Raw genomic sequence first — 12,003 nt, 5'->3', positions numbered from 1 at the left:
TGTTAATATCAAGTTGTGACAACTTTACATATTTTTGTCAACGTAGAAATCAGCCACCCGTGTTCAGGAATTGTTTGCTGGAATCACTTATCTTAATTTACTTGAAAATATATTAGTGTAATTTGAATGTAGTGACATCTCTGATTCAGATTCAGTTCATTGTCATTGCATAGCAAAAGGAAAAATAGGCCCAGGAAAAAGAAAAAAATATTTTCTGCTGTCTAAACATCTATTGTTGATGCTACATCATATGATCATACAATAATAACAAAATCATCTGCCCTCGACAGGCAGATCGGCGACAACCTGATCGTGCCCGGTGGGGTGAAGACCATCGAGGCCAATGGGAAGATGGTGATCCCCGGTGGCATTGACATTCACACCCACTTCCAGATGCCGTACCGTGGAACCACAACTGTGGACGACTTCGCTCAGGGATCAAAGGCTGCTCTTGCCGGGGGCACAACCATGATCGGTAAGGGCTGTAGGAAAGGTCATCCACTCAATAAAGTTGCGTTTCAGACAGACTAAAGCTAAAAAGAGGGGGAAAAAGGAGGGGAAGGAGGGCCAAGACCCCAACAGAGGAAAAGAGAAAGGGATGGTCTGTGTTTGGGCACCTCTCCAAAAGAGGACCATACAAAAGATTGAGTGTAAGGGTGTTGGGTCGGGAAGGGGGGCATAAAGTGAAGCACTACTCCCACGGAAACACAACACCAGTGTCTGTCTCTTTGTACATTATGGGTTTATATGTGTGCTTCATGTAGCTGAGAGACCAGAAGCTATCACAGCCAGCAGCTGGTAGATACCACAGTCTCATTAATACCATTAACTTCTTTTGAGCTGGCTGTTTGTCTGCCAGTGTGGCTCTGTGTTTAAACAGAAACATTCACTAACAGGCGTGCTACTATAGTAAGCTCTCTTCATGGGGTCCATTCATAGAGGGATTATATTTCTAGTGGGTGATGTGTGAGAGAGAAAGTGAAAACATGTACTGTGGTTTGTATCTGCCTGTGTGTATGGCATACTGTATATGTCTGTCTCTACTAACAGATGATGTTGTGTTTGTGTGACGTGAACAAAAAAGAAGTTCAGATGGCTGACATAATAAACAGCAATGTTTTTTTTGTGACTGCCATTTCCAGCTCTATCCTATTAACATGCAAAGACCAGATAAGCAGCTTGGGTCATCTTTAATGAGATAAAGAAGCCAGTCAGGTGGTGAGCCAGCAGGCGGACTTATTGTATTACAGCTGAGTAAGATGGACCGGGATATTGTGCACAGTGATACTGTTGTGTACGATGAGGATTTACTGTTCATGAATAATTTCAGTGAAAACAGACACAAAAGATATTCACAATGTTACTTACAGGCACAAAGGCAAACATGTACTCTCTGCTTTTGAATATATACAGTAAATCATGCAAATTAACACATTAGAAACCTAGTCTATGTATTTTGTTATATTTGTAATTTTATGTGCTTGAGCATAATACTTATTTTTTTAGTGATTAATATGAATTTATGTGTAGAATTGTGTTAAAGCAGGGATGCTTTGCTTTTGTGGGGCTATTCTGACATTTTAGCTAAATCTTACCGGCAATATTATGTGTATACACTTCACTGAGTGTATAGATACACTAAATGCTGTAACACAAGAACTCCCATATGTTACATGCCATTCACCAAAAGCACCTTACTGCACTACTGAATACATTTTTAGAATGGGTGGACCCATTGTGAAAAATCCACTGCCCTTGTGTGCCAAACTCAAACCTGAAAGATTGATCGTGGTTACGTAACCAAAAACAAAAGTCTGAAGATATCCACAGTTGAAGTGGCCCCTAAATTCATCAAGGACACCCATACCCAGACAAAGATGTTCAAAATGTAATGTGACATCTGACAAGGTTGTTCCCCACTGGCTGAGCACTGCAGGAACTCAGACAGACAGCTGATTATGCAAGATAGACTATACAGGGAGAAAGTAGAAACACCAGCAGACAAATCCTGACATCACCCTGTCTTCATCTCTCTATGTGTGACTGTCCCTACACCACTCACTTCTTTGTCTGCCTATCCATTTGATTTCACCTACCATCTTTCCTCTTTGCAAACGTCTCTTCTCCTCCTTTCATCCTCCCCTCATCCCTCTGTCCTCTCTCCTCTACCATCCATCTCCTCCAGTGGACCATGTGATCCCAGAGCCCGGTAGCAGCCTGATGGAGGCCTATGACCAGTGGAGGCAGTGGGCCGATGAGAAGGCCTGCTGCGACTACTCCTTCCACGTGGACATCACCCACTGGAATGACAGCGTAAAGCAGGAGGTGGATAACCTCATCAAGGAGAAAGGTAGGCCGTGATGGTGTAACATAACATCTGCCCTGGAGGGCGACTGTGGCTTAGTGGTAGAGCGGCTTCCCCCTGCCTACATGTTGAAGTGTCCTTGGGCAAGACACTGAATCCCAAATTGCTCCTGAGGGCTGTGCCTTTGGTGTGTGAATGACTAGTTACTTTGATGAGCAGTTCTGCCATCAGTGTATGAATGTGTGTGAATGGGGTGAATGAGATATGTAGTTGAAGCGCTTTGAGTAGTCAGAAAGGCTATATAAGTACAATCCATCTACCTAAGGCAGTGATTGTGTATAGTTTTCCAAGTTGCCACTTCTAATTGGAGAACGCATGAACATAAAGCTAGAAAGCTAAATATGACAAAACGCTTCCCTTTTTTATTGTTGTTCAAAAGTTGGTTCTGTAGTTGCAGTAGTTATAAGTATTTATATATAACAGGTGATGATAACATACAACAGTAAAAAATCAATACAAATATGAATATAGTTTAACTATTGCGAAATGTAACTGAATGATATGTTGGAGAGAGAGACAAATACAAACTGTGTAACTGATGAATAAAAGACATTTTACAGTATTTTGGCAGACAAAAAAGCTATTCCATTCAAAAATCAGATAATGTTGCAAAATTAGACTCAAATCACACCTTAACATGACTACCCACATCCTGGTTACAAGTTCATTTTTATATCCACCTTTGAACTTTTTTAGGGGGGTTTAAGTACCATTTTTCATATGCTTTCTTCTTTATGTTGTATTCCTTTGTTACAGGCGTGAACTCGTTCCAGGTCTACATGGCTTACAAGGACTATTACCAGATGAGCAACAGTGAGGTACAATAACTTTAACTTAGTGCTCACTATAAAGGATAGGTTCACATTTTTTCAAGTCTGTGTTAAAACAATGCTTACATGCCATATGTACATGCTCACTGTAATTTTTCTTTCTCTCCATACTGGCAGTGAAGAGATGGGGGACAAAATCCACAGTTCTCCCTTTGTGAATGAATGCACAAGCTAATATGTGGCTTCAAATCAAATGGGTGACTTCCAAAATCTTTTTAGTACAAAATTTCCTTTTTGTGTTAATATCATTCCACTGCAGCTCAGCAAGGAAACTGTGTCAGTGGCGATACAAAGTTGGAATTTTTGTACTAAAAAGACTAACTTGTAACTGTAACACTTGATTTTGCTATGTCAGACTACTAAAGGCCTAATATTAACATATTAATTTGCATGGAATGAGCACTGTGGCTGTTGTCCCCCAGCACTTACATTGGAATCGCGTTAGGAAGGGATCTCCTTACGGCCAGCAACCAAAAACTCTTTCAATGTTCATATGAGTGTTTTTTAAGACATACTTAAAAAGTGGGAACCTATCCTCTAACATCTTCAGTAGAAGTTAAATCCAAACCATGGGGTGGTATTATCTTGGTTTCACTCAGTGTGCAATTTAAATATCATTATCTTATTTAAGCAATCCAATAAGAACAAATTGTGATCAATATAATCAATCACTGTTGACTTGCTGAGAAACTAAATAGTCAAAAAGCATGAAAACATGGCAATGGCTTGGCTCTAAGCAGTGATGCAGCATCTGAAAAAGTGAGTAAATTATGTCCTTTAGTTGGCATGGGCACTATAATACTCAAGATTTCCAACTTAGTTTAAAGTCTTAGAAAAGCGTTCTCCCTTTAAAATACTCTGTCCTTATGGAACCTGCAGCCTGTGATATATAGTGTGAGTTCATACTGTAAGTCTAGCTGGCAAATGCAAAAAAGTGTAAGTGCAGACGGTGTGAGGCTGAACTCTTCATGTTTCTCATGCAGTCGTAGCTAATTTGGTCAGTCAGAGGAGCGCATGAGGCAACTGAAATAGTCCAGCTTGAAAAACTGATGTCATGCAGCTCACTAAGGAACTGTAGCGCAACAACATAACAACTGCAGCTCATCCCACATGAGTTTAACCATTTCTGGAGACCACACACAATAATTGCAGTGCGTCGTGGTAGACATCATGTAAATTGTGGGCCTCTTTTAAATTGTGGCTTCAGAGTGACCCCTAGGATAAAAAGGAGTGTCTGATTCTTGTGTAAACAGCCAGGCAGGATTTTAAATATAAAAACAGTGCCACTGTAATTTCACCGTTTCTGTGTCTTTCTCCTCCAGCTCTATGATGTCTTTACCTTCTTGGCAGAGAGGGGCGGCATCGCTCAGGTCCATGCTGAAAATGGCGAGATCATCGCTGAGGTAAAAATAAAGACAAATAAACTGACTGATACAGCTCTTGAACATTTCTTTTTCTGCCCATTTCTCCACTGACTCATATTCTTTACTACCCTGTCTTTAATTACTTGTCTCGAGTCCAACTCTGTGATCTGTTTTAGTTTAGTAGGATTTGTTTCAGTTTAGTTCACTTCAGTTCAGCTTTCTAGTCGAGCTTTATCACAGTGCATCTCCAATACCTACAGACTAAACACACTGTCACTGATGACAGGAAGGATGTGTTTCCTATAGGACAGTAATGTGTGGGTGTAGTATACACCAAGTGACAACCACCATGGATACGTGCTGAAACCATTGCCGAAGTGTCTAAAGCTGCAGTTCCTCTTATGACCACTAGATGCTCGCTTGAGGAAAACTCTGACTTTTAACCTTTCTTCTCACAAAGTTTACATCTCATAAGTGAATTTGTGGGTCTTGGTAGCAATTTTGCAAAACATTTTCCATCAGCAATATATTAAAGGGAAATTCCAATATTTTTCAACCTGGGTCTTATTTTCATAACTGTGAAACCATTCTGACTATGTGTCAGAACGGCTTGACTATGTAACTTTTTACTTACTTCCTCCTCTATAGAGATTTTGGAAACATGGAGTCAGGCAAAGGGGGCAAGCAGCGCAAGCCTCCTAAAGCTTTCCAAATAAACACTTGTCTCTGAGTCAGAACTAAAAGTAAACAACAATTAACCCCATGGATTAGCTATGGTATCTACCTGTATAGGCATCCACTTCCGGGATAACTTGCCAGCTAATGTTAACCAAACTAGGTGCCTGTTAATCTTCATACATTAACATTAACAAACATTTATTACTAATCGTTTAACTCAACAGAGGCCAACATAGGTATTACAAAAATACCCTGAAAGGCTTTTATTGCTGTGTAGCCCTGGCCTCTGTGGCTGAGTTATGTAAGCACATACAAGCACAGTGGATATAGCATGCTAACCTGCTAACAAAATCCATATAACCTGCTGGTCATGGGTCCAAACAGTCAAAAAGGACGTGAGAGCATCCAATGGGCTTTCTAGTAGAGGTAACTCAGACTGTGCCATGTTGAGAAGAGTACAGAGGGGTTTTTTCATTGTTTCAGGGAATAATCTTTTTTTAATGTACCCTAAACAACCTATATTGTACTGTACTGTAGTTTGTCTGAAAAGTTTATTTTTGTTTATAGGTTTTATTTTTCACATCACCAAAACCAGCCTGAACTGCTTTTTGGTGTTATATAAACTACAAATAAAAACATATACGGGTGGAGATTACTTCAGCCTCCATGTGTTCTCCCTCCACCTTTGTAAAGGATTGGCTGAGTGGTGGAGGGAGAACACATATACAGTGGTGTGAAAAAGTGTTTGCCCCCTTCCTGATTTCTTATTTTTTTTGCATGTTTGTCACACTTAAATGTTTCAGATTATCAAACAAATTTAAATATTAGTCAAAGATAACACAAGTAAACACAAAATGCAGTTTTTAAATAAAGGTTGTTATTATTAAGGGAAAACAAAATCCAAACCTACATGGCCCTGTGTGAAATAGTGATTGTCCCACCTGTTAAAACATAACTTAACTGTGGTTAAGCACACCTGAGTTCAATTTCTCTAGCCACACCCAGGCCTGATTACTGCCACACCTGTTCTCAATCAAGAAATTACTTAAATAGGACCTGCCCGACAAAGTGAAGTAGACCAAAAGATCTTCAAAAGCTAGACATCATGCTGAGATCCAAAGAAATTCAGGAACAAATGAAAAAGAAAGTAATTGAGATCTATCAGTCTGGAAAAGGTTATAAAGCCATTTTTAAAGCTTTGGGACTCCAGCGAACCACAGTGAGAGCCATTATCCACAAATGGCGAAAACATGGAACAGTGGTGAACCTTCCCAGGAGTGGCTGGCCGACCAAAATTACCCCAAGAGCGCAGCGACGACTCATCCAAGAGGTCACAAAAGACCCCACAACGACATCCAAAGAACTGCAGGCCTCACTTGCCTCAGTTAAGGTCAGTGTTCATGACTCCACCATAAGAAAAAGACCTGCAAAAATGGCATGCATGGCAGAGTTTCAAGACGAAAACCACTGCTGAGCAAAAAGAACATTAAGGCTCGTCTCATTTTTGCCAGAAAACATCTTGATGATCCCCAAGACTTTTGGGAAAATACTCTGTGGACTGATGAGACAAAAGTTGAACATTTTGGAAGGTGTGTGTGCCATTACATTTGGCGTAAAAGTAACACTGCATTTCAGAAAAAGAACATCTTAACAACAGTAAAATATGGTGGTGGTAGTGTGATGGTCTGGGGCTGTTTTGCTGCTTTAGGACCTGGAAGACTTGCTGTGATAAATGGAACCACGAAATCTGCTTTCTACCAAAAACTCCTGAAGGAGAATGCCCGGCCATCTGTTCATGACCTCAAGCTGAAGCGAACTTGGGTTCTGCAACAGCACAATGATCCAAAACACACCAGCAAGTCCACCTCTGAATGGCTGAAGAAGAACAAAATGACTTTGGAGTGGCCTTGTTAAAGTCCTGACCTGAATCCTATTGAGATGCTGTGGCATGACCTTAAAAAGGCAGTTTATGCTCGAAAACCCTCCAATGTGGCTGAATTACAACAATTCTGCAAAGATGAGTGGGGGGACAGAGCTTTTGCTATCAGGGCACTGAAGCTCTGGAACAACTTGCCCGAAGAAATTAGGTTGTCTGAGTCAGTGTCTTCGTTTAAGTCTCGTCTCAAAACACATTTTTATCTGAAAGCATATCCTGATTTTACCTGAACTGGCTGTTTATTTGATTGCTTTTGTGGTATTTTATTTCTCTTATTGTGAAGCACTTTGTACTTTGTTTTGATAAGAGTGGGCCAAAATTCCTCCACAGCACTGTAAAAGACTCATTGCAAGTTATTGCAAATGCTTGATTGCAGTTGTTGCTGCTAAGGGTGGCCCAACCAGTTATTAGGTTTAGGGGGCAATCACTTTTTCACACAGGGCCATGTAGGTTTGGATTTTGTTTTCCCTTAATAATAACAACCTTCATTTAAAAACGGCATTTTGTGTTTACTTGTGTTATCTTTGACTAATATTTAAATTTGTTTGATGATCTGAAGCATTTAAGTGTGACAAACATGCAAAAACTAGGTTTACAGTCAGCAGACCTAGTGATGATGATTTATTAAAGCTGAGGTTTATTTGGAAAGCTTTAGGAGGCTATATGCATAGTTTTACCTGAGTCCACTTTTCCTGTATCCCTACGACAACAAAATTAGCATGACCCAAAGTCAAAATGGTCAAATTATGAGAATAAAACTCAGGTTGAAAAATACCTGCATTAAATTTTCCTTTAACGCTTAAAAAGAAGTTCCTTTTGGGGAAGCATGTCATCATAAGGCATCCATGGTGACATCACAGAGACACTATGTCCTAGTGTCTCCATGCAGGGATCTTCGCTACATTTACACAAAAGTGCAGGCAGAATTTTTGGGAGGTAGTTCTACATGTATACAAAGACCCTCAACAGCCCATGGATTCCCACAGTCCTCTGTGTGTGGCCTGACCCATATGACAAAACTTCTGCTCATATCCTTCACACAGGCAGAAAGAAGCAGAAACAGAATATCATTTTGGTGTGTGACAAAAACCTTGCATCAGCCCGATCACTGAAACCATTGAACACCAAAAATAATCCTGCATATGAGCTAAGCAGCTAATAGCCTACTTTTTGCGTGTTTGTTCAACAGGAGCAGGCCCGCATGCTGCAGATGGGTATTACTGGACCAGAGGGGCATGTGCTGAGCAGGCCAGAAGAGGTACAACACTCACTATACATATACCTATACACTAATTACATAATGTTAAGCACATAGTCATAAACATTTTAACATTTCTTTTTATGTTTTCCTTCAGTGAATGTGAGCTCTGTGTTGGTATGTGTAGTATAAATGTGCTGCCATTTTGGCCAGGATTCTAGAAAATGAGATTTTAATCTCAAAACACCATCCTGATTAAATAAAGTTCAAATAAAAAAAAAGCACAAACAGCAGTGCAAACATGGCCACACATACATACACACACTCACATTGTCCACGGTGACGTTCTTGGACTGGTCATCAGACATTGTTCTTGTTACACACATGTGGTTTCAGACACATTAGAGGCGTTGGGTGAAAATTCTCCGGTTCCCCCAATTGTTACTGCTAATGTTTCTTCAACAAACAGCTAAATGAAAGCCATGCTCTCAACTCAGCAACTTCTCTGCCTTTATTGACTGGGATTTTCCACTCCACTGGTGCAGTGGAATGAAGTTGTCCCACCAGTCTTAGTGTCATGCAGTTAAGTGGAGTCTTAAGAATGAAAAGCCTGGTAAACATAATTTAATTGAGCAGACCTCAAGTTGGATTAGTGTTTTATCAGTGTCTGGTGTCCTGTTTGGTTTTAATTTATTGGTTATTGGACCCAGGTTGAGCTTGTGGACTAGAACACAATAATCAGCTAAGTGTTTGCGTCACCTTACAAACTACATACCACACATAGGAGACAGTCGTCACAACTGGAGGCATGCTTGGCTTTCTACTGGCAACTTTTTTACAATTTCCTATTGAAAGGCGTTTGTTGTTCTTGCTCGCTGACATTCACAGACATGGAAATATAGAAATGGACATTTTAAGAATTTAATAATCAAAATAAAATGCCAAGTGCTCTCCAACGTGGACATGGGCCTCCAAAATGTGTCTGGAGATGTTTGCTTTTAATGCATATTATGCACTGTATTGTGAGTATTTCTTCCATATAAGTCTTCCATTTAGGAAAATCTCTCTCGTCTGACCTCTCTAAAGTTTATCTTAGCATTTATTTGCTCGTATCATACATTTAAACTACCCTAACTCAGTGTAACTGAATAAATCTCACCAGTTTATGATGTTAAAATTATAAGCTTCCACTTGTCATTTTGGTTCAAAATGAATTATTCAAATAATACAGCTACAAAAATACATCATTTGCTGTGGTTAAGATACTTGAAGTTTATTTGAGAAAATCCTAATGGGAAAAACATTTCCAAGTCAACCATAATGTCCTGTCCCTTCTGTAGCTGGAGGCAGAGGCGGTGTTTCGTGCCATCACCATCGCCAGCCAAACCAACTGTCCTCTCTATGTGACCCGGGTCATGAGCAAGAGTGCCGCTGACATCATCTCACAGGCCCGGAAAAAAGGTAAAGAGCAGCATTTAGCCTTCACTGCACAACGCAGAATATGTACAACTATGTGTTTATGTCCAATGAGCTTTAGGCTCATTAAAAAAAACGAAGTGATGAAGTCTGAAATGATACTGCCTGTACACCTAAAGACAAGGTACATGGTAGTGTGTTGTATGCTCCAGCAACAATTACAGGTTTTATTTTACAGGAAAGAATCTTCCCTCCCACCATGTGAATAACAGCATCACCAACGGCAGATTGTACAATAAGGATTAAAAGGAGTATATCTTATCTTTGACAGAAAAACCCTTAGTTCAAATACAGTATATTGCTTGAGATTTATCACATTTTTTAGTTTCATCTCTGGGCATTGACCACTTTATTTTGTGGAGATTGTGACGCCTTAGCACATTGTGTATTAGAGTAAAGTAGTAGTAGAGTAAAGGCTATCTTTGCATCATGTCTACATAGTTGCTCACTAAAATGAGACAAATCACGATGTTGATTTCATCTTTCATCATTTAGCTTAATTTTTGTGAAATTTTGGTACTCAAATCAGTACAAAGAAACAAGAGACTTGCCTTTTAAACAATTTTTGAAATGACTACTTTGCTGCACATTTTTTCGTCCTGAATATTTGACATTTGGAATGCACATACCAGTATCACTGCACCTATGCCCTTATAAGATGATTTTACTGTCTTTCCTGAAGCTGCTGATGCACGCAGACTCTGTACTCTGCTTGACTTAATGAAAAAGGATGCTATTCTCAGAGGAATTTTCAGCTTTGTCATTTAGGTCTTTTCTGTGGTTCAGCAGTCACACAGACCATTCCTCACAGTCCCAGGAAAGAGCAGAGATGAACAGAGGGGCTCCCTGACTGTAATGGATTGTGAAATATACAATTTTTGTATATTTGGAATGGGAAAACGGGAGAGAGCAGAGAAGAAGAATGAGTGTTTGGACGTCTTTGGTGAAAGGCCACATGAGGTTTCAACAGGCAGAGTGCTGACCTCAGAAGGACTTCTTCTTGCAGTCATGTACACATATTAGGGGCCTAATGGGTTTGACACCTTTGTTTGGATCTATTCCCAAGCCTTTACATTTAAACCAGAAAGAACATCAAACAGTGAGGTGTGAGTGCAAAGGACCATGAAGGAACACAAGAGCAGAAGGGTGGTAGTGACAGGAATCAAACCCTGACTCATCATGCATGGACGAACAAGCTCAACTACTATTGGACTTAAGTGAAATTTGTACATTGCCACGGCTGATGTCTGGCACAGATTAGGCATGGTTCCTCTCCTGCAAACACTCAGATGAATTACCAAAGCTTTTACTAAGATTAAACTGCTGACAAATTAATCAGGCTTGATTGATGCAACTCGTGATACTGAAAATGCCAAGAATCACTAAAATAAATCAATTCAATGCACTGTACATTTGATACTTTAACAGATTTTTACTGTTATTTCTTTCCCAGGAAATGTTGTGTTTGGGGAGCCAATCACGGCCAGCCTGGGGACTGATGGGACGCATTACTGGAGCAAGAATTGGGCCAAGGCTGCTTCTTTTGTAACATCACCTCCTCTCAGCCCTGATCCCACCACTCCAGACTATCTGAACACACTGCTGTCCAGGTACGTATCACTGCACCTCCCTCTGGTTAGGTCGTTGACCTGTTTGTCATCTCGTGCTTGGCTGATAGGTGATGCAACACATTTTTCTTAAGTATTCAACACAATGTTATATTATCTGATATTACTGTAGTGTGCATAGATAACACAACACAAGGCAAGACAGGATACAGTACATCTAAACGGTGTAGTCACTCATCTCATACTAAATAAATTCCTATCCAAACCACACTCGGCTTGTTAGGGAACTACATTTAAGGAAAACGATTCTGCAAGTTCTATAGACACAGATGAATAACAAGATTAGATTAGCTCCATGGTTACCATACGTAATAAGTGTTGACAGTGTGCAGGAGCTAATATTTGACTTTGGCACTATTTATGTGTCCTTCTATGCACCTGTTTTCTATATATAGTGGTGCAAAGATGACCTTTGACTGAAAAATTAGTAAACTGCATTTAGTTAAATGAATGCATGAAACGTTAAAGTTACAGTTTATGATGTTAAAATTAGTTAAGTTCTGGCTGACTTCATTTGGTAAGTGAGTT

At 39.9% G+C, this 12,003-nt stretch overlaps 1 protein-coding gene across 3 annotated transcripts in view; it reads left to right on the top strand.

Annotated features, from left to right (window-relative positions):
- The window catches only part of dpysl3 (dihydropyrimidinase like 3), a 45,279-nt gene that overhangs the window by 21,154 nt on the left and 12,122 nt on the right, over nt 1-12,003 (top strand). For all 3 annotated transcript variants that reach the window (XM_044222941.1, XM_044222940.1, XM_044222942.1), the window contains exons 3-9: nt 291-475; nt 2,186-2,350; nt 3,122-3,183; nt 4,518-4,598; nt 8,363-8,431; nt 9,712-9,832; nt 11,301-11,457. In XM_044222941.1, coding sequence (XP_044078876.1) covers nt 291-475; nt 2,186-2,350; nt 3,122-3,183; nt 4,518-4,598; nt 8,363-8,431; nt 9,712-9,832; nt 11,301-11,457 — 840 coding nt within the window. The remainder of the gene's footprint in view (nt 1-290; nt 476-2,185; nt 2,351-3,121; nt 3,184-4,517; nt 4,599-8,362; nt 8,432-9,711; nt 9,833-11,300; nt 11,458-12,003) is intronic.

The sequence above is a fragment of the Siniperca chuatsi genome, linkage group LG14 (assembly GCF_020085105.1).
Source record: "Siniperca chuatsi isolate FFG_IHB_CAS linkage group LG14, ASM2008510v1, whole genome shotgun sequence".
NCBI lineage: Eukaryota > Metazoa > Chordata > Actinopteri > Centrarchiformes > Sinipercidae > Siniperca > Siniperca chuatsi.
The sequence above is the reverse complement of the archived record's forward strand: the minus strand, read 5'-3'. Positions and strand labels throughout refer to the sequence as shown.